This window comes from Oncorhynchus kisutch, linkage group LG20 (assembly GCF_002021735.2).
Source record: "Oncorhynchus kisutch isolate 150728-3 linkage group LG20, Okis_V2, whole genome shotgun sequence".
NCBI lineage: Eukaryota > Metazoa > Chordata > Actinopteri > Salmoniformes > Salmonidae > Oncorhynchus > Oncorhynchus kisutch.
The window spans coordinates 23,860,873-23,885,024 of NC_034193.2; the positions used below are offsets into that span (position 1 = coordinate 23,860,873).

The 24,152-nt window shown below is 38.6% G+C and overlaps 1 protein-coding gene across 1 annotated transcript in view; it reads right to left on the reverse strand.

The window, feature by feature from the left end:
* Positions 1-1,276: 1,276 nt before the first annotated feature.
* Positions 1,277-24,152, reverse strand: part of kcnc3b (potassium voltage-gated channel, Shaw-related subfamily, member 3b) — a 74,239-nt gene continuing 51,363 nt past the window's right edge. The window contains exon 5 of the mRNA XM_031798981.1: positions 1,277-7,541. Within this exon, the coding sequence (XP_031654841.1) occupies positions 7,528-7,541 (14 nt within the window). The 3' untranslated portion in view covers positions 1,277-7,527. The remainder of the gene's footprint in view (positions 7,542-24,152) is intronic.

Consider the following 24,152-nt stretch of genomic DNA (forward strand, 5'->3'; position numbering starts at 1 on the left):
GTCTTGTCATAGATTTTCAAGTACAATAGATTTAAGTCAAAACTGTACCTCCGCCATTCCGGGACACTCCGTGTATTTTTGGTAAGCGACTCCGGTGTAGAAGGTGAATTCATCTCCCAGTGTCTGGTGAAAAGTAGACTGAACCAGGATTTTTCCTGTGCTGAGCTTCATTTCAGTTATTTTTTTATCCTGAAAAACTCCCCAGTCCTTAATGATTACAAGCATACTCATAACATGATGCAGCCACCACTATGCTTGAAAATATGGAAAGTGTCACTCAATACTGTGTTGTATTGGATTTGCCACAAACATAACACTTTGTATTCAGGACAAAAAGTGAATTGCTTTGCCATATTCTTTGCGGTATTACTTTACTGCCTTGTTTCAAACAGGATGCATGTTTTGTAATATCTGTATTCTGTACAGGCTTCCTTTTTTTCACTCTGTCATTTAGGTTTGTATTGTGGAGTAACTAATATGTTGTTGATCCATCCTCAGTGTTCTCCTATCACAGCCATTAAACTCTGTAACTGATTTAAAGTCACCATTGGCCTCGTGATGAAATCCCTGAGCAGTTTCCTTTCTCTTCAGCAACTGAGTTAGGAAGGACACCTGTGTCTTTGTTGTGACTGGGTGTATTGATACATAATCCAAAGTTTAATTAACAACCTCACCAATCTCAAAGGGATATTCAATGTCTGCTTTTTTTACCCATATACCAATAGCTGCCCTTTGCAAAGCATTGGAAAATCTTACTGGTCTTTGTGGTTGAATCGGTGTTTTGAAATTCATTGCTCGACTGAGGGACCTTACAGATAATTGTACGTGAGGGACACAAAGATGAGGTAGTTCAAAAATCATATTTAACACTATTATTGGTCACAGAGTGTGTCCATGCAACCTATTATCTGACTTGTTAAGCACATTTGTATTTAGACTTGCCATAACTAAAGGGTTGAATACTTATTGACTCAAGACATTTCAGATTTTCATTTTTAATTCATTTGTAAACATCTTGAAAAACAATTCCACTTTGACATTATGGGGTATTGTGTGTAAGCCAATGACAAACAAATCTCAATTTAATTCATTTTAAATTCAGGCTGTAAAAGAACAAAATGTGGAAAAGTCAAGGGGTGTGAATATTTTCTGAAAGCGTTGTAGTTATGATGATCGATACAATATTAAAGTGTCGACGCAGACATAATGCAAACAACACTATTGATTTGAAATATTTTGTCATTTATTTGAAGTTCATTTCAATGATTCGAAGCAATTGAGTGTCTTTGAAAAAGCAGTTCATGACTTTAATCATTTATTCGTTCAAGCTGCTAAGGAGATTTCTGTTCACATTAGATCGCATTGACATTCATACATTTTAAGTCTCAATAGTCGAAATAATGTGCAATTATGATACTTTATTGATATGTTTCTATTTTTTTCTTCAGAATATAAAAAGATAGATCATGAACATTCCATCGAAATAAATATACTTTATACAGTTTCTTGATGAATAATACTTTTGTGTTTCCAACATTTCAAAAATAAAATACAGCGTTAGTCTCAACCATGTGTTCCAGTGACCACTTCTTTTCTCCTATTCCTTCTCCTACCATGGCAGCAAACAATAACACCTAAGTCTGTTTTTTACAAAGTGTTGTGAAAAAATGAGATACATTTTGTCTTTGGAATGCTGATGACTAGGTTTACATATGTCTGTCGATATTTCAACTCAAGGCCGTGCGTGAACTGAGGGTCCACAGGTAATAATATGTTTTTTTAATGAGTTTGTGGTGACCCTTAATAACAACTTTCAAGTATACGCATTCAACTATGTAAGTAGTATACATACTATTAATAAACAGGTTTTTTACTTTTTTATTTATTTTGCAAGCATTTCAGTAACATGTATCATCATTTCTAATGGCTTGTTCATGAGTTATTATAAAGTGTTACTGTATTTGCCTTTAGGTTGTGTCTGTATATATCCATATGGGTATGATACAGTAGGTTCAATAGGTATATCTATGTTTCTCTGTCTGTCATTATACTATGTGTTGAGGTAATACAACTGCATTAGGGTAAGAGTTAGTTGTTTGTTTTCTTACAGACAACTTACTACTCGAAACTAGCTTGGCAATGTATTTATCCATACCCATAGTATACCCATACAAGTAGTTCAACCGCATAGTTGTCTCTGGTTTCTATCACACACAAAACAATTGTTGATAGTACATGAAATACATAAGTAGTACCAGTGGAATTTACGGTGAACCTTCAATTCAAAATGAGAACAAACGGAAATCAGAGAATCCATTGACTGTAGATAGATCATCCAGGTATACAAAAGGGGTCGGTGAGGGTAAATAAGGACTTCATAATACCATTGAGTGGATATGTTAAAGTCACTTAACTCGTTGCATGTGTGGGTGAATCTCACATAATGTGTCATCTACAGTAGCTGTTGTTGAGGATTGGTTATGAAGTCCATATCTACGTATATCCCTTGGTAAAAAAAAAAAAAGAAGGCATTTTGTAAATGGAACATAAAACAGACTTAGCACTCTTAACACTGTAACCCATTGTGTTCAACATTGTTAAATCAAATGTCAGTATTGTGCAATAGAAAACGAGAAAAAAAAAAGACATCTTGTTTTTAGCCTGAAGTGGGCAGTCACATATAATATAATAATGATAATAAAGGAATGTAATACTCATCAGTCAATAACAGAGAAAGTATTAACAATACTGTGCTATATTATAACATAACCACCCCAAAAAATATCAAAAATTCGTAGGAATTTGCGAGTGTGTTCAGTTCACGAACCGTGGTTACTGGAAGTTTACCCCTGGAATATTTATCAACACTACAGTTCGCAACCCCCAAAGCCTAAGTGGCTTAATGCCTTCTAAAAAAATCCTGAAATCATAGTTTGAAAGGAAAAAGTGAACAAAACACATTGAGGAAGAAGAAAAATATCATGGACCAATTTTCGCGGGAAAGTGGACAACGTTGTAGACCCTGTAAAAACCAACATAGATTGAACTAAATAAGTGAGTAGCCTCCGTAGTTCATTCATTTAAGTCTAGTCTAGTGGTGATAGTCCAATTAGAATGCATGATTAGGGATGGACAGAGATAGCTTTTTTATTTTTTATTTTTTACAGCTGCCTGGGCTGATCCTGGACCTGCCAGGGCTTACACCCTCAAGAGAAAGCCACTGTTATTAAAGATAGTGTCTGGAAAACCAACATTCACCCAACCTGTTCAACAGTGGAGAACTCTAGTGAAATACACATTTCTACACCTACCCAACTTGCACAGTAGTGGCCACTGGTTCTTTCAATCTCACCCCTCCATTTTAAAGTACTTCAATGACATCAGTTTGGAAGCTCTGGGTCTTTGTATGAAGTGTGATATAACATGTTATAACGTGTATGAAGCGTGTTATAACATTACGTATGCTACCGTGAGCTGCTGCCCGTCGACGACTATCAGCTGGATGGTTCTCGAATGGATGACGAACGAATGCAAGACCTGACCACCTAACAACAAGGACAAGCTACCTCTACACACCCATGCTGACACTGAGAGTGTGTGTAGTGTTCAGTTGTCTCTCCGAGGAAGACGTTGCTGCTCTACGACACGGCACAGTGTTCATAACATCAGGACTGGTTTCATGACACACAACAAAGGAGCTTGGGATATGGCGAGACCGCGTTCCCTCAGGAGATCGACAATCAAGTCACAATGCATGCGTTTCACGTCACTGTAAGGTGTTCACATTATTTTATCTATATACTAGAATTTATTATATACGGAAAATAGCAAACCACCTAAATCCACACAAACCACCGACACACCTGAGTCTCTTTTAAAACAGACACAACTTTGGAATGGCAGTTTGTTTCATGCAAACCTGAAATCTCTCGACTAGTAACAAATCTCTCTCTCTCTCTCTCTCTCTCTCTCTCTCATGAACAGATATTGCACTTTATTGGATAACTAACTAAGGCCCTGGATTCAATCCAGCACAGAAATTGATTTCAAAAGACACAGATAATGTTCGCTGCAAAAGCCGCAGATGTCGACTCAAACAGTTTAAATCGCCTTTAAAAATCGATCGCAGTGCACAGGTCATTCATCTGCATTCGTTTGAACCCCGGGCCAAAGTCTGTGATTCAATCCAATCGCACTTTGTCAGCTATGCACCTTTTAAAGGTAACGTACCCACGTTTGCGGAGACCGTGTTCACGGCTCAATTGGAAATTACCTTTAAATCTCAAGCGCACTATAACACGGATCTACCGCTGATCAGATTAAATCCCGGCCTAACCCCCCTTTTCACCGTCTCTCCCCTGAGGACTGATGGAAGAAGACTGCCTTCCCCAGAACATAACCACCCAGCCACTTCCAAAAACAAACGGTTACAAACTTCCCCAAACGGGCATAGAAGGTAACCATCCATGGTATCAATTTGCCCTGCTACAATCATATGACAAATAGTCTATTATTCTCAACAACAACTAAAAGCAAACATTGAATATTTGTAATGTATACACCCTTCAAACATACAGTATGGAGCGCTATCGATTTAAAATGGCTGCTACAGTGGTGGCGAAAATGATTCAAGGAAGGGAAACATTGAGTTTTTGAATCGATGAAAAGGGCTAAGATCACTTCTCAAAAATGAAGAGTGAAATTAACCCTTAAATGCAAATTTTAGATAGAATTATAACTGGCTAGAATGAAAAACAAAAATGAAACAACAAACAACAAACACTTAAGTACAGCTTAATAAAAGCAGACAGTACTGCAGAGGTCAATAAAATTGAATGAATGAATGCAGAATGTGGGGCAGTAGTAGCAGAGAGATTTCATCTAACAAAACATAGTTCAGTGTGTATTTTGCAAACATACATGTTTCAATTTTCACATTTTTTACTTTTTCAAAACAAAATATAGCTCTTCTCTTTCATTATAATCTTTTTTTCATATATATTAATTGCATATAACATTTTTTAAATAATTCCTTTTATATATGTGGTTTTTTTGTTGTATCTCTAGCACCCTTGTCTTCAACAAAGGGCTTGCAGAAAAGACAGTCATGCAGGGTAGTCATGCTGGTAAACAAAGTTACAAAAATGCATTTTCTTTTTTTTCCTTCTTCATTGTTTAGTACAGCGTCCACCTACTCCGGGCCATCCCTACTCTGGGCCCCACCCACTCTGGGCTGTCCCTACTCCGGGTCCCACCCACTCTGGGCCGTCCCCACTCCGGGCCCCACCCACTCCGGGCCGTCCCCACTCCGGGCCGTCCCCACTCCGGGCCGCCCCCATAGCTTTCTCTCACTCATGTGACTCTCCATTATTATACTCTCCATGTGTTCTCAAACACAGTCGCTCCTGTCAAACCACCACACCAACCTTCCAAAAACGTAATTCTCATATATTATTATTCCTCTACTTTTCTCTTTCTTTTTTTGCCAAACCAGTTCCGATATAGGTTTTCATGATATTCACAGACGTTTGCAACTGCTTTTCCCAATGGCATTTTGACCCTGTTTTCAGTTGGTGCTCCTTCTCCGTCTGAAGCCATGGATAGCTGATTTGTTTATCAAAATATAGATTTGTTCTCTTTGTACACGTCCCCCCCTTTTTACTTCCTTGGTCCATTTCTCCACCGTTTTACTTTATTAATGGTCTCATTTGGAGGGCATCGCTTTCTTGTTGGAGGCTTGACTTAACCCTGAAGCAGTCATTGGTCATTGCTTGGCAGCAAGGGAACAAGAGAGAGATGAGGGAAGTATATGCGTCTGGGGAGGGGGGGCAGTATAAGCATAAGGGGACGTATTTTCCTCATTGGCAGTATATATGCATCTGATATAATAATAATAGTAGTATTATGTGCATGTTTAGTTCCTTGTAAAAAACACAGCAGAGGACTTTTTCCCCCACCGGATACACTTTGATGTGACTTCAAGGTATCCTTATTATGGAGGCCTCCTCTGTGCTGTATTTAAGTTAGAACCTTATTCCTCCTGTTGGCAGGTCTGTGCATGGGACTTGACCTTTAGTCAGTCTGTGCTCTACTCATGATTGATTTGAGCAGCAGGTAAGTTAGTCAATTTATAGTGACCGATACCAGTGTCTGTCATACGCATACGTTCATGAAGTATTTTTTTGTTTGTTCAAGAGGAATGTAATTGTAATAAATATAATTCAATTAAATATGTTTTAAAATATACTCAGGAATTACCTCTGTTATATACACACACACACACACACACGAGTGGCATTTCCAGCTTGCACGTTTGTACCAAAGCGAGGCGATAATGAAGGTGTCGAGGGCAGTTCAAAGCTTTGCACTAGATATATGGAATGTTCATCCCATAGCAGCCCGTACTGTTGTTACTTTATAGGCAAGTCATACAGCGAGTGCATGCATAGGACCTTTGGTACAGTATGCCACGTGGATTTCAAAGTCAGTACGTGAGAGACAGAGAGAGTCTTGTTCACCAATAATTATTTTGCAGGGGGGGGGGGGGGGGGGGGGGGGGGGGAATATAGTACTAATTGGTCCTCTGTTGATGCTACGTCCATTTTGGTATGGTCATCTATGTACTTCTATCATATGTACGTAGTACTTCTATCATATGGACGTAGTACACTATGTTGAGGGCCTGGCATCGTCTTTCCAGATTGGATGGAAATTAATGGGAGACGTAAAGGCTTGATTGATAACCAGTCTCTTTAACTTCTACAAGTCATGAACTCCTTCATGAGGTGGGAGAACAGATATATTATCAAACGTCCAAATTCAGTTCTCTGATTCATTTAACCTGCAACTGGTTCAGTTGCTCTCACACATTTTTTTTGAAAAAAAAAAGAACAGTTCGAGGGCAACTTGTCTTTGTCTCTCATGTACAATAGTTTCTTGTAAAAAGGAAATAACACAAGAGGACAACGGCATGTAAAGTTTTCATTTAGTGCGTCGTTCCGCATCACTCTGTTCAAAACTGTCAAAGGATAAGGTCATGACGTTACTTTCCCAGCTAACAAATGCTACAGTGTTAGCAGAGATGCTACATAGTTAGTTAGACCTGGTCGCTCGTTTATAGGTGAGTGATAATTAATTGATTCTCTAAGTTTCTCAGTAGATCAGCACTGCAGTCGGTTATTGGTCACTGTACTGTGAGATGGTTGAGCGTCACAATATAATGTCTTCTGGAATGTTGCAGTAGGAGTCCTTTTCTCTCTGAGTGTGTCAGTGCAATGCTCAGTCAGTCGTCATTGTGATCTGTCAGACAGTCTTCAAAAGTGTGGCCGGAGTTTCCAAGAGGCTGCTTTGGTAACAACGTAAAGATCCAACCTCATGTTTATCTTGATCTCCCTCTGGTCTCTCTCTCTCTCGTCACGCCAAAGATATGCCTTTTAACTGTCCATCCGTGTCACACGTCTTGGTTAAAGTGGCTCCCTCCGCTCATTTCTGATTAACTGACTCAGTATGTCTTCGTCAGAGAAATTGCTAGAAACTTAACACTGCAAAGACAAGAATAAACAGCTGTTAATTTTGTACACTTTAAGATTGAATAGGATTACAATGAATGTTTAGAAATTAGCATGCTACCAATACAGAAGTTTATTAATGTATTTCTGAGTATAAAAGGACAAATAAGGCCCCCAACTGTTACTCATTTCCCTAAATGTATATCAACATGGTATTACATATATTCCTAGGTCATATTAAATGTAACTTATACATAATTGACAATATGAAATGATGTGGGATCTGCTTTACCTGGATGCTGCAGGTTTACTGTGTATGTGAGAGTAAAATGGACATATATTGTACTATAAATTACAATTCTATAGACATCAAGGACATTTGACATACATTGGGGGCATTTCTCTACATTAACGATGTACCTTCACCTGCAACTACAGGTGACAGATTTATTTGCAGTCACACGTTACATCCAATGACACCATCACCCAACCAACCAACCAATCCACTCTCCAGTCAAACTACTGTACACACATTCAATCTTCACTTTGCATTATATACCTTTTTTTTGTTGCAAAAAAATACTTGACCAACATCTTGTGTGTGTTAGTTAGTGTGTGTGTGTGAGGGGTATTGTAGAATTGTATGTGTTTGTTTGTACTGTATGTTAGTGTGTGTGTGTGAGGGGTATTGTAGAATTGTATGTGTTTGTTTGTACTGTATGTGCGTGTGTGTGCGTGTGTGTGTGTTTGTGTTTGTGTGAGACACAAATGGCACAACACTTTCAAGACAGACACAGACAAGACAGACAGACAGATATATGATCTTAATAATCTTATGTCAACAGGACAGGCACTGTACATCCGAGTAGACTCAACACTACATTAGAACTTCATATCATCTTTATAAGCCCTGCATAATACCTTGGGAATCAAATACATTAACATGAATAAAGTAAGTATAAATACATGTGTGGTAGCAACTGGTAATGTTGTGGCATTACCTGTTATTTCAAATATGTTTGTGTTTCTCATAAGAGCACAATGCATTGCATATGGATGTGTTAAGAAATTCTTATATAGTCTCACCACAAATTACACAACATTCTCTCACACTTAGAATGTCTCTTCTCAAACTGATCTTCATTCCATCTCTCTTCATCTGTCAATGTCCACTGAAAAATAGCTGGTTAAAGTTTTCTCCAGGAAAACGTGCAAGTATCCACATAAATATCCTGCTATTCATTGATGTTATTTTTGTTTAGTTTATATTCATAAAACTGAATGATGTCATCCTTTTTACTAATTCAACACGCTGCTACATTCACAATTTATGATTATTCTATTGGGTCTGTTGGCTCCTGCATTTTTTATAAACTACTAGCAGGTTTCAAACATAACAGCACAGTTTGAGGATGCATATCAACTCATAAATCATCTACTGTAGGTGTTTATATATCCTGAAATTCATAAGCGAAAAGCTGATTGGAATTAAAGTGAGCGAAGAAATTAGGCCAAAACTAACAGAGATAATCATTAAGTATAAAATCAAGTCAATAAATTATATATTTAAAAAAATAGTACATCATCTAGTGGTGTAAGACAAGGATGCCCTTTATCACCATATCTATTTTTTTAGGGATTGAAAAACTTTCAAACATGAAAAACACTTTCAAATTACAAATAGGAACACATCATACATGTTTTTGTTCAAATTTAACTGATTATCAATGATAAAACATAATGCAAGTCCTTTATACTGCAAAATGTTATGTTTATGCATTGTTAAAGTACTTATGTCAAGAAAAATGGCTTATCCAAGCAGTGGATTGTAGTAACATGCATAAAGTTGTAAAGTTGTAGTAACATGTTTTTGTGATTCAGCGATATCTATCTATTGTTTTGAATGCTAGAAAGCATCCAAAAGTATTTAAGATATTGTATAGATAGAAAATCAAAGGCTATTAAATCCCTATTTTGTGTGTGTTTCCAAAAATGCTGTGGAATTAGTGTTACTGCCCTTGAAAATCTGTCATTTTAAAGATATACAAGGACCTTGAGCATTTCCTCCAGTGGCAAACTGTTATTGCAGGAGGGTCTCTGTCGAAGAAAATGACTAGCTAATCACAGTGTGATTTAGTGTCATATATTTTAGGATTCCATTGATAATTTGGTATAAAAAGTGTAATTTGTGTTACTCAATTAAAATGAAGGGAAATTACATTGTGAACAAATTATTGATCAAATCACTTCAGTTTAAAAAATGTAAAGGGTTACTGACCTTAGATTTTAGCATCTGTGGCTTTCATTTAAGAACATCCTAAATTATCAAAAATGTGTAATTGGTGTTAATCAATCAATCAATCAACATCATTGGTTTTACTACTCCTGTTGCTGGCACAATGTATTCATAATGGTAAAAATATTTGTGGTCATTAAGCTGCCATAGTAGTTGATTTAGAATGGGAAATACCCAAATACATTTTTTTTAAATTAAAAAATCCAAAATGCCATGCCCAAATGCCACCGCAATTCAAGAACTACCCTGCTATAAAGGTAACATGTTACCATCAAAGGGGAGCTCCCCAAAAAAACGTGGGAACTTTATATACTGAACAAAAAATATAAATACAACATGCAACAATTTCAAAGATTTTGCTGAGATACAGTTCATTTAAGGAAATCAGTCTACTTAAATTCATCAGGCCCTAAGATATGGGTTTTACAATACTGGGCAGGGGCGCAGCCATGGGTGGGCTTGGGAGGACACTTGGGAGCCAGGCACACCCACTCGGAAGTCAGGCCCAGCCAATCAGAATGAGTTTTTTCCCACAAAAGGGCTTGATTACAGACAGAAATACTACTCAGCACCCTGTCCCCTCTGAGGATCTTGCAGGTGAAGAAGCTGGATGTGGAGGTCTGGCATGGTTACACGTGGTCTGCGGTTGTGAGGCCGGTTGGAAATAATTTTCTAAAACGATGTTGGAGGCAGCTTATGGTAGAGAATTAACATTCAATTCTCTGGAAACAGCTCTGGTGGACATTCATGCCAATTGCATGCTCCCTCAAAACTCGAAACATCTGTGGCATTGTATTGCCTGACAAAACTGCACATTTTAGAGTGGCCTTTTATTGTCCCCTGCTCAAGGTGCACCTGTGTAATGATCATGCTATTTAATCAGCTGGCAGGATTATCTTGACAAAGGATCAAATGCTCACTAACAGGAATGGAAACAAATTTGTGCACAACATTTGAGAGAAATTTGCTTTATGTGCATATGGAACATTTCAGGGATCTTTTATTTCAGCTCATGAAACATGGGACCAACACTTTACATGTTGCGTTTATATTTTGTTCAGTGTATTATTTCCTTTTTAAGCTTTACCTTTACAGTACATGTCTTTCACCACTGACCATACAGTTACCTTATGTCAAAGTGTGTATAGTTCTCAAATATTACATTCCTATGTACAGTTGAAGTCTGAAGTTTACATACACCTTAGCCAAATACATTTAAACTCCGTTTTTCACAATTCCTGACATTTTAATCCTAGTAACAATTCCCTGTCTTAGGTCAGTTAGGATCACCACTTTATTTTAAGAATGTGAAATGTCAGAATAATAGTAGAGAGAATAATTTCATTCAGCTTTTATTTCTTTCATCACATTCCCAGTGGGTCAGAAGTTTACATACACTCAATTAGTATTTGGTAGCATTGTCTTTAAAATGTTTAACTTGGGTCAAACGTTTTGGGTAGCCTTCCACAAGCTTCCCACTATAAGTTGGGTGAATTTTGGCCCATTCCTCCTGACAGAGCTGGTGTAACTGAATCAGCTTTGTAGGCCTCCTTGCTCGCACATGCTTTTTCAGTTCTGCCCACATTTTTCTATAGATTGAGGTCAGGGCTTTGTGATGGCCACTCCAATACCTTGACTTTGTTGTCCTTAAGCTATTTTGCCACAACTTTGGAAGTATGCTTGGGAGTCATTGACCATTTGGAAGACCCATTTGCGACCAAGCTTTAACTTCCTGACTGATGTCTTCAGATGTTGCTTCAATATATCCACGTAATTTTCCTTCCTCATGATCTATTTTGTGAAGTGCACCAGTCCCTCCTGCAGCAAATCACCCCCACAACATGATGCTGCCACCCCCACAACATGATTTTGCCACCCCCACAACATGATTCTGCCACCCCTGTGCTTCACGGTTGGGATGGTGTTCTTTGGGCTTGCAAGTCCTCCCCTTTTTCCTCCAAACATAACGATGGTCATTATGGCCACACAGTTCTATTTTTGTTTCATCAGACCAGAGGATATTACTCCAAAAGTACAATCTTTGTCCCCATGTGCAGTTGCAAACCGTAGTCTGGCTTTTTTATGGAGGTTTTGGAGCAGTGGCTTCTTCCTTGCTGAGCGGCCTTTCAGGTTATGTCACTATAGGACTAGTTTTACTGTGGATATACATACTTTAATACCTGTTTCCTCCATCATCTTCACAAGGTCCTTTGCTGTTGTTCTGGGATTTATTTGCACTTTTCGCACCAAAGTACGTTCATCTCTAGGACACAGAACGAGTCTCCTTCCTGAGCGGTATGATGGCAGCATGGTCCCATGGTGTTTGTACTTGCGTACTATTGTTTGTAGAGATGAACCTGGTACCTTCAGGCGTTTGAAAATTGCTCAAATTGCTCAAAATGATGAACCAGACTTGTGGAGGTCTACAATTTTTTTCCCGAGGTCTTGGCTGATTTCTTTTGATTTTCCCATGATGTCAAACAATTCAAGCACTGAGTTTGAAGGTCAGCCTTTAAATACATCCACAGGTACACCTCCAATTGACTCAAATGATGTCAATTAGCCTACCAGAAGCTTCTAAAGCCATAACATCATTTTCTGGAATTTTCCAAGCTGTTTAAAGGCACAGCCAACTTAGTGTATGTAAACTTCTGACCCACTGGAATTGTGATACAGTGAATTATAAGTGAAATAATCTGTCTGTAAACAATTGTTGGAAAAATTACTTGTGTCATGCACAAAGTAGATGTCCTAACCGACTTGCCAAAACTATAGTTTGTTAACAAGAAATTTGTGGAGTGGTTGAAAAACAGGTTTTAAGGACTCCAACCTAAGTGTATGTAAACTTCAGACTTCAACTGTACATAAAAGAAGCAGATATGACCATGTATAGCATACATCCAGCATTAGTAAACTATTTTACTGAATGTTTAAGATCATTTCAGCTGAGTTGCATATGTTGCTTTTTTTTACAGGAATTCAAATAGCCCACACAAACATGACATAAACATGACAGTTTAAATACGACATAATGATTAACAGTTATGGAAATGAAACTGAGAATGTTGTACAATTCCCCTCTTAGCATATTCACAGACACATGGTGTTTGTAGCATTAATAATAAACTATTAAAATAACCATCTGGATCAGGCTAAATCCAATTTGGCAATCACATCCAAGCTTGCCTCTTCCCCACAGACAAAGTATACATCGAAAAATGAATTTCAGGTGACTTTAATATATATTCACATATGTCGATACAGTTATGTGCTTATTCAATATTCACCATTTCATTGACAAGCATTGCTTTGCAGGTGTAGCTAGGTAAATCTAGCTAGCTTGTATGGGTTCCTAGATTGACATTGCAGCCTATAGAATCCTCATAGAGGCCCTTTCAACATTTTGTCGGTCTGTTCTAAGTGTGTTGTATTGAGCACAGCAATATGATACCAGCCTTCATTCTCTACAGAAACAAAGTTTATACATTCTTATATGTCAGGTACAATTATGAACAGGTGGTATGTTTACAAATGGAGAATGAAAATACGAGTAAATCGAACTATGTGACTATGCAAATGACACACAAAAAAAGTTCGAAACCACCATTGATCATAAACTATAGACAATCAGTCATCGTAGAACGAAAACATTCCAATGAAGAGAAATGGGTGGGCATTTTCTTTAATTGCTTAATTTACATAACAGCTGTGTTTCCTTCAAATTAGCACAGCAATTGCATTCAAATATTATTTGAATAGCACCTGCTGTAGTAATGATACATATTCTACATGTTTTCCTCTATAGACAATGTGCAGGTGTGCAGAAATATGGACACGTCCTAACCTAAGATATGCATGTGCAATGCAAATGTTAACTTACATCAATCACTGACATCAATGGAGGCTTTGCTTTAAAAAAAGGCACATGCATATCTCAAATTGGGATATGGCCTTACATCAGGATTCTGGAAACTCAAATGTAGGGAAGCTCTTGGATTTCCAGGAAAAAATAAATGCTTTTCAGAGTCATACAATAAGCTGCTAGACAAAGAGTAGTGAGGGGAGACTACGACGACTTTGACTGTCGGTCAATAATATATGTAGGTCCATAATAAGTACTGGTAGGCAGGATGTACTGATAGGCAGAATTTGGCTCAGCCAAGATTCAAATCTTGATTGAATCCCATAGGACCGATTCCAAACATGCGATCTGCGTGCACAACTTGCGCTATCACGTAAATCATGCGTTGATAGCAAATAGGAAATTTGTGTGAGAACTCGAGTGACATGCGCAGATCTCAAGTTGGGATTCGGCTTTTTCGTATTTTTTTTCTCTTTCTGCTTTTCACAAATTTGTCTGTCATATTTCCTTTGTGTTATGTTATGGAATGTAGGTACTTACGATGATATGGATCTGAAGGTAGTGGTGAGACCTTTTGAGGACAAATATTTGTTTAAATATGGATGGGTACAGAAAATACATTTCTTACAATGAATACACACGACCAATACAAGAAATACAAAATGATCTCAGCTTACAAAATAAAAAAAAGAACATCTACATCTACAACATCAAAATCTATAAGACCATCAAGACAAGACCAACTTGAACAAGACAAATGGCTCATGTCATTCTTATACAGTAAGTACATTTAGATTGTGAACAGTTTTTTATTTAACCAGGCAAGTCAGTTAAGAACAAATGATTATTTACAATGATGGCCTAGGAACAGTGGGTTAACTGCCTTGTTCAGGGGCAGAATGACAGAGTTTTTTTACCTTGTCAGCTCGGGGATTCAATCTAGCAACCTTTCAGTAAATGGCCCGACGCTCTAACCACTAGGCTACCTACCGCCCCAATTAGATTGCCTATTAAGTCTGTGCACTCTTTGAAGATTAAAAATAGATTTGCATAATTACGTGTATGTGCTCAGTATGTTTCCCGCATTAATGTTATATTGCATGTAATATTGCATATATGAGCATGAGTGATTCTCTTTTCATAGGACATGTTCATATCTATTCATTATTGTATACGAAGATGGCAATCCAAGAGGGAAGACTGGTTGTGGAAATTGATGACAATCTGTTGTACTTAATAAAGATCATTCAAAATATATATTGACTGTATTCTAGCTAGATTGTTCTTCTTCACTGTATCCCATTTGAGGACCAGTCTCATCCCCTCTATTGAATTACTTTTGAGAGGTGGAATAAATTGTTTCATAGAATTGTTCTATTCCTTTTCTTTTCATTCTTTTTTTGATTTTCAAGAAGCAAAAGACGAACTAATAATGAAAAAGTACAAAATGATTATCAAAAGTAAAAGGTGAAACAGATATTTATAAAAACGAAACATCCTACTGTTAGAAATATTGATCCTGAAGGTTGAGCCTTCAGTGGGTTGGAATAAATGTAAAATATTGACGTCCCTGTTATGCTTTTTACGATAATGTATATATCTTTCATGTATTGTAAAGTGGTGTGTGTTTATGTATAATCTGCACATGCAACTTGTAAAGTAATAATACACGTTGGTAAAGTGTTTCCATTAGTGATACCTAATACATACAGTATACTAGTCAATCCGGCTTATTTTATACATCATTTTGTATAATTCAGAGTATTTGAACAAATATTTGAATATTCTAGTAATATATATTTACTTATTTCCATTCTCTCCATTCACCCACACTTCCTATCACTCACTAACATGGATGTATCTTCTTATTCTAACTACTTATATCAACTATTTTACTCAACGCTACAGTGTTGAGCAACACTACAGTAGAAGCAACACTACAGTGTTGAGCAACACTACAGTAGAAGCAACACTACAGTAGAAGCAACGACCTTTACACAACAGTTCATGACAGTGTATAACAAACACCAGTGTCTTAACCATCGAGTGTGATGTTCAAATATTAATTCAACATTTCGTCTTAGCCGTGACAACTGTCGATAGTTATTGTCATAATCTTTCGTGACCTGCTAGGACAGGACTTAAGTTGCAGTTGTATCGTTTCGCTATGAGAGTGTTATTTTGAGGTCGCTCAAAGGGGTACTCTAAGTCTTTGGGATTTTGGCAATGATGCCCTTTATCTAATTCCCCCATAATCAGATGAACTCCAGTCATTGCGCTAACGCTACTTAGCATTGGCTCGAATAACTACCTCTGACGTCCTTCATACTGGACACCAGAGGAGCTTGGTGGGAGGAGCTATAGGAGGATGGGCTCATTGTAATGGCTGAAATGGAATAAATGGAACAGAGAGTCAAACATGTGGTTTCCGTATGGTTGATGTGTTTGATAGAATTTAATGTATTCCATTCCAGCCATTACAATGAGCCCTTCCTCCTATAGCTCCTCCCACCAAGCTCCTCTGCTGGACCTGGAAACATAAAAATGGTATCCAGGAGTTCATCCAACTCTGGGGAAGTAGGTAAAGGGCCTCATTGCCAACGTCCTGAAGTATCCCTTTAAATGTGTTAGAAACTATTAACTGAAAGTGCCTTGTGATTATTAAATGGATAGTTCTTCATTTTGAGCCTATATTTATATACATTTTTTTTTAAGGAGCATGTGATGAATACCAAAAAAAGGTGTCTATACAGGTGTATATTGATATTTACATGTAGAAACCTACTTAAAATTGACCATATCTACAACAACAACAAAAAATTCCCTTTGGCTACATGAATTGTAGACGTTTCATTTCTTCACTTTTTTTCTGGACAGAATTAGCTTCGGTTGTTTGGTCAAGAAAGCACAAAAATGGCAGTATAGTTAATCTACACACATATTCTGCAATTGAATATGTAACTGTAGTTTGAGAAACAGACGCCTCACAAGTCCTCAACTGGCAGCTTCATTAAATAGTACCCGCAAAACACCAGCCTCAACGTCAACAATGAAGAGGGGACTCCGGGATGCTGGCCTTCTAGGCAGAATTCCTCTTTCCAGTGTCTTTTGCCCATCTAAATCTTTAATTTTTATTGGCCAGTCTGAGATATGGCTTTTTCTTTGCAACTCTGCCAACATCCCGGAGTCACCTCTTCACTGAAAATAACATTTGTTGCCACATAGTTTCTTAGTTAACTTAATACCATGTAAATACCAGGTAAATACCAGGTAAATACCATGTAAATACCAGGTAAATACCAGCTTAAACTGGGCTGTAAAATAAAACATTACCACTAAATCTTCATTTGACCCCATCAGCTACCTGACGCATGCATCTTAAACCATGTTTTTACAAGACAAGTGGTCAGAATCTTTCTACGTTCAAAATCATTATCGTTATTGCTATTTGTTTTGCATTGTACACAACCCTAGTGGCAGCATGAATGCATTCTGTCCTTATCCATCATTTTGTTTGTCCTGAACCTCCTTTCTGCTACAAAATGGAGGGGATGGGGGAACGGCAGCGGCGCAATGGTCCTGGGGCCTCATAGGTTTCAAAGGGCGGGCTAGTAATTGGAGTGAGGCGCAAGGTTGACCCAGCCATTCCTGATATGCTGTTCAGGCTGTGAGATTTCTCATAGCCAGTTGCTTTAGAGGAGAACATTGAATGAAAGGAAATAGTTTACAACAATTATTTTGTTTAGTTGTGGGATTTGTTATTTAGGATTAAATTAAATGCAAGTAAAAAATAAAAAAAAAAGTTGAAATGTTTATGCATGTGATGACAAGGTGGACATGGGAAATTTACATATTGATGGTTATTTGGGTGTTGAATGAAGGATGCATATAATTGAAAAATATATTGAGAGTGTTAGCATATAGAGGTAAGATAGAGGTTAGTAACAGTACACGATAGAAAGTAATCAAATGAGAATAAATCAAATTGTGATTAAATCATATTAAAACGTTAGGAGACATACAAAAGACAGACGAGGACAGACATAGAGACAAGACAGGACGGGACAGAACAAGAAAATGCGAGTTATGATTTATGTCAAGTCATTATTCTTTTCAATAGAGAAAACAAAAAAAGTTCTGATTAAATAGGTATTTAGGATTAGAACATTCAAACCTTCAGACCAGTTGAATAAAGCACCCAACATAGCCGAATAAGACAACAGCTCTGACCAGGTTCCTATGTTCAGGTGTTTTAGACAACCATTTGGTCAAAGGCAAAGCAGTTCTTTTCAGACCAAGACACAGCAGCAAATACACAAAGCTCAGGTTTCACTGACCAAAACGGTCGACCAAATGAAGTTGTCAGGGACGTAAAATAGCCATTTTTTTGAAAATGGTGTCTCATTCTGAGTCATACATGTGTCCATTTTCCCGACTAACGTGAGAGTGATACGAGCCAAGACTCATGGACACAAAATCCGTGGTTACAAACAGGCCATTTCTCGAGACTCCCTTTGGAGTCCTGACAATTTCACATGGCCAACATCAGAACACATTTCCCCCCCCCCCACATTCAAACTCACTTCCTCTTTCCTGGGAACCACATCCTGCAACAGAGAATTATTTATAGGGGGAAAAGCAACATTTGGTAAATCAGTGCTCTACTCCTGTATGTTAAAACACAGAGCGCTGCTAAATTGAAACCAAGCCAAATCTATTGTACTACAATGGCCGCTGGTATTCTCACTGAATTTCTGCTTTTATATCAAACTCTGCGTGAAGGTTTCTGTGTAAAGCACCACAAAACATATAGCTTTTCCCTCTGTACTTTCAGTCGATATCACTGGGCAAGGCATGCAAGACATTGAGCGCCCCCCGTAGAGAGCAGAAAGAGAGTAGACACTACACAGTGGTGTGCTGAAGAGTGCTGTTGAGTCAGGTGACATATAAAACCCCATAACTGACCCATAGCGGGTAAAGCTGTGTGGTCTGCAGGTGTCAATCTGCGATTTGAACCATTAGAGCACCACTGGGTTATCAAGCTATTATTTTTACAGTGTGTGGCAGTCCAGCCAATTGTGTAAATGCTAGCTAATCTCCTCTAATGGCGGCATCGGGCATAGTCTCATTAGAGAGTCACTGTCTGTAGGAGTGTAGAACTCCAACAATCATGGGTCTTCACTCCAAAGATAGACAACAAAGAACACCCCTTGGCATGAGGCTCTTTCTGCCTCCTTGCTGCATTGGGGAAAAAAACACTTCACTATGGCAACGTCACAGTCCACAGTGACCAACTAGACCACTCTACATTAAACATCACTAGTCCATAAATAAAAAGGTTCCTTTTTTTTATTTTATTCTAGCTGGCTGAGGCACATTAGTGGGAAGGCAACTCAGTGAAATATTGATGAGGACATTATCACTGGGCTTCTCCAGTGCTACACACACAACCGTGTCTTGAACAGTGGCAGGGTGCTGTAAAGGGGACTGTTGTTGCTCCATCCATAGCTGACCTTTTTTTTATGTCCCGCTCACACTCCAAAGCTCAGATGGACGATCAACTTATCCGAACTGTGTAGATTGTGTAGCGCATTTAACTTTGACCTTCCCTTATGTTCCGACATGTGCATGTGTTGGCTGGGAGTGTGTTCCCGAAACTATTATATCCCACACTGAACTGTTATATCACATTCTAAAAGTACAAATGAATAACTTTTGTGAAGAACCTCACATGGCAAAGGTTCAAATGGGTCTACAGCCAGTCGATAGCTTACAACATTCCAGTCTAAACATTTTCTCATGTGATGAATTTGAATCGATACAGTCCTGGACTGGATTAATTGCCACCAATATTGTTTGCCAACATCGAGTTCCTTTAAATGCTGAAATGATTGGCCATTTAATTTTTACCAGTGTACGTATACTAATGATGACAAATATACTGTAGGTTCACGCATTAGACGGTGATATTCTATGTTTGCTACTGTGGAAGTGTAGGGCTGGAGAGAGAGTTATTATAGCGAGACACACCAGTAGCATGTATGCTGGGGATTTTCTCCTAGTGCTATTCCTGGAAATCAACATGCAACATGCCATACTTGGAGACGGAGAGAGACAACCCCCAAAAAATTAAAAAAGAGTGAGAGGCTCACACAAACGGTTCATGTGATCCAAAACTAAACTGATCAAAGCTACATGAAAACAATATATTAATCCACATCTTATCAACTAATCTTCTGAGGAAACAGATCAAGCCCCATTAAGCAAAACCTTTTCTTAAAAAAAAAAAAAAAATGAACGTCCACAGTAGCTTTCTTTACATTGAATCTGGTAACACTAGCAGTATGAAAGATGGAGACTCACATGGACAACACAAGGAACACACATCTTTCCTTGACAGTTTGACTCTACTTAGAAGTTTGGTAAACGGACGTGGAAAGACGTACCTAATGTCAGGCATTGTATGGTGACTTAAATGGACCCAGGATGCACCCAAAAGCTAAATGCTACTTCTACCAGGCATAAAACGTCTTTGCTACGACAAAAACATTTATACCTACTTACAGCCAGACTTACATTACACTTAAAGGGAGTTAATATCTACTGTCATGAGATTAGCTACATTATAAAACAATAAATGGACAGTACATGTAAATAAACCATATCAGGGGACTTAATCTACTTTGTTTCACTTTGACTTTGATACGGACCTAAAGCCAAACTTAATTGGCACTACATGAAAGGGGAAGTACCTACCTACCGTCAGACTTTAGTTACACTTGCACTGCACTGGCGGCCTGGGAATGGGATGGAGAATGAATGTTAATCACAGAGGGAGAGGTCGATGGAGGGAACATGAAGAACAGAGAAAAAGTACAAATATTCAGACCAGTTTTAACCCAAAATAAGGTTTTCCTTGGCAAGTCTATACTACGTTATACTTCTCGTCTTGTATATTATACTTACATGAGATAATACAGTGCGTTCGGAAAGTATTCAGACCCCTTGACTTGATCCATATTTTGTTAAGTTACAGCCATATTCTAAAAGTGATAAACCCCCCCCCCCCCCAAATATCACATTTACATAAGTATTCAGACCCTTTACTCAGTACTTTGTTGAAGCACCTTTGGCAGCAATTACAGCCTCGAGTCTTCTTGGGTATGACGCTACAAGCTTGGCACACCTGTATTTGGGGAGTTTCTCCCATTCTTCTCTACAGATCCTCTCAAGCTCTGTCAGGTCGGATTGGGAATGTCACTGCACAGCTATTTTCAGATCTCTCCAGAGATGTTTGAACGGGTTCAAGCCCCGCATTCTGGCTGGGCCACTCAAGGACATTCAGAGGGACTCTGGAGCTCTGTCAGAGTGACCATCAGATTCTTGGCCAAGGCCCTTATCCCCCGATTGCTCAGTTTGGCCTAGGCGGCAAGCTCTTGGAAGAGTCTTGGTGATTCCAAACTTCTTCCATTTAAGAATGATGGAGGCCACTGTGTTCTTGGGGACCTTCAATGCTGCAGAAAGTTTTTGGTACCTTTCCCCAGATCTGTGCCTCGACACAATCCTGTCTCGGAGCTCTACGGACGATTTGGTTTTTGCTCTGACATGCACTGTCAACTGTGTGCCTTTTCAAATCATGTCCAATCAGTTGGATTTTCCACAGATGGACTCCAATCAAGTTGTAGAAACATCTGCACCTGGGCTCAATTTCGAGACTCATAGCAAAGAGTCTGAATACTTAGGTAAATAAGGTATTTATTTATTTATTTTATTTTTATTTTGCCCCAATTTCGTGGTATCCAATTGTTTTAGTAGCTACTATCTTGTCTCATCGCTACAACTCCCGTACGGGCTCGGGAGAGACGAAGGTTGAAAGTCATGCGTCCTCCGATACACAACCCAACCAAGCCGCACTGCTTCTTAACACAGCGCCATCCAACCTGGAAGCCAGCGCCCGGCCTGCCACAGGAGTCGCTAGTGCGCGATGAGACAAGGATTTCCCTACCGGCCAGGGTCTGAATACTTCCCATTGGTACTGGAGGTTGTTAAAGAAGGTGTGGGTTTGTATTACCCATACTTAAATATATTGGTCTGTTTTTGCACCATAACACAAGCCACAATGTGCTCAGCACTTGCCTCGGATGTGTTTTGGGAAAACACACCATATATTATGCTGGCAGTGACTTGTTAACCATACTGTATCTAGGTCATACTGTATGTGCGTCAGCTACCCTCTTCCTACTCTCCAAGGAGATATATATTTTACAATTTATACAGGTCATATATGTCTAATAATAGATTGGGTAAAAAGCTGTCATGGGTGAAAATATTAGCAGTGTTGTTATGGAGAGACGTGAGTAACAGTGACATTTGACATAGAGAATTAGATGCATTTATGAAATGCAACAACAAACAATTCATTTTTCATACATTCACATTTGAAAAATATTTTGAGAGAACAATGAATTAGGACAGGATGAAATTGACAGATAAAAACATTTTTTTTTTGAAGATCTGCCTATTAGAAGTGGCTTCAAATTGAGGATATCCTTGTTAAGTGTTCCATCCAAAACATACACTACCGGTCAAAAGGTTTAGAACCCCCTACTCATTCAAGAGTTTTCTTTATTTTTACGATTTTATAAATTTTAGAATAATAGACATCAAAACTATGAAATAACACATATGGAATCATGTAATAACCAAAAAAGTGTTCAACAAATAGCCACACTTGATGACAACTTTGCACACTCTTGACAGTCTCTCAACCAGCTTCACCTGGAATACTTTTCCAACATTCTTGAAGGAGTTCCCACATATGTGACCCGATTTAGGAAACTAGGCGTATGTCGCAAGTCATAACTTCACAGGAGAGCCTTTTGAATGTAATTATTTTTATCAAAATGCTTCTTTTTGGCAGAAATTCCATTGTGAACTTTCATGTGCCTTAATATCAAACTACTATGTCATCGGTAAATACAAATAAAATTGTTAAATTATGAGCCTAGTTGGTTTTAGCCACAGAGAAAGACATCAACCTTCCCGCTAGCCATGATTGGCAGAGATAATGAGTGGGCTGGACATGCCGAAAGATGAGTTTGGATTGGTCTGTGGTCTGTGTTGCATCTTGTAAAATGAGCTGCTCATAATGTGTAAATAATCCTTTCTACTGCAGTTTTTTTTTAAAGATAGAACGTTAGCCATGGAGAACTGCAAATATGTTGCTACTACTCTAAATAGCATTGCTGCCCTGAATTTATCAGGCGCTATCAACAAAAGTCAGTGGGAAAAAGTTGTGATTTCTGTCTGACTCTCTCTCACTCTGAAAATAACACGTTTTGAAATCAGTGGAACACAACGGGCCAAATAAGCTGTGCAAACTAAACGGAAACAACACAGGATGTCTTATAAAAAGGGATTGCAGTCTGCCGTGAAGCGTTCATCCATGTATACAGGTAAGAATCTAGCTACAGATTCAGATATTATTATTATCAACTACATGCACCATTTCTTCACCAACTACGGAGTTGGGAAAACACATGTGGACCTGAATTGTGATAACTGCAGAGGCCAAAACAAGAACAAGTTTGTGCTCTGGTATTGTACCTGGTGTCACCATGCACAAGCTCCACCAAAATCTGGACCTTCACTTCCTGATCACAGGCCACACCAAGTTTGCCACTGACTGGTGCTTCGGCCTCATCAAGCAGCGCTTCAGAAAGACCAGAGTGAACACTGTCTAAGATTGCTGCTGTTGTGAAGGACAGCACTGTGACAGGGGTCAACATCCCATAGCTGGTTTGACTGGAGGATGGTACAATGCTGGTGGAAAGCTATGGCTGGCAACAACACCTGACTCCGTACTTCAGGCCGCTGCCACAGAATTTCAGGTAAAAAATCATTTTCATTGTATGAGGTTTTTCTTATCTAAACTTGGGAGGTGAAGTGATGTTGTAATGTCTCCTGATTTTGTTGTTGTTGTTATTCCCTGTTTTACAGCTTCGATGCTCTGGAGCCTGGTGTTGTCGCCAAGGAGCGTCCGGACTGTCGGGACCAGGTTTCAGCTGCTGCGCAACGCTGACATCCTACCTCCCACAGATGGTCTGCCTGTACAAGCACCAACTGGACTGGACAAAGCTAGACAAACTATCTCTTAGACAAGATCAGGGAGTTTTGTGACGAAGAGGCTATGGACATCACATGCCCTGCAACCAAAGTCAAGGGCAGGACAGAAACAGGCTCTCCGAATATAGATTCCCCTGTTCATGCGTGGTTTGGACGGACCAGTCATCACAACTATCTGCAGTGCCTCTATTCACATGACTCTCTACTAACACGCCATACGTTGCTGCTACAAAAAAAAACATTTATCCTGTTGCTCAGCCACTTTACCCCTGATTGTATGCATGTAACGACCTCATCTATCACTGATATCGTTATTGATATTGTTCTTGTACATAGTGTCAATATAAACAAAGTAGACAGT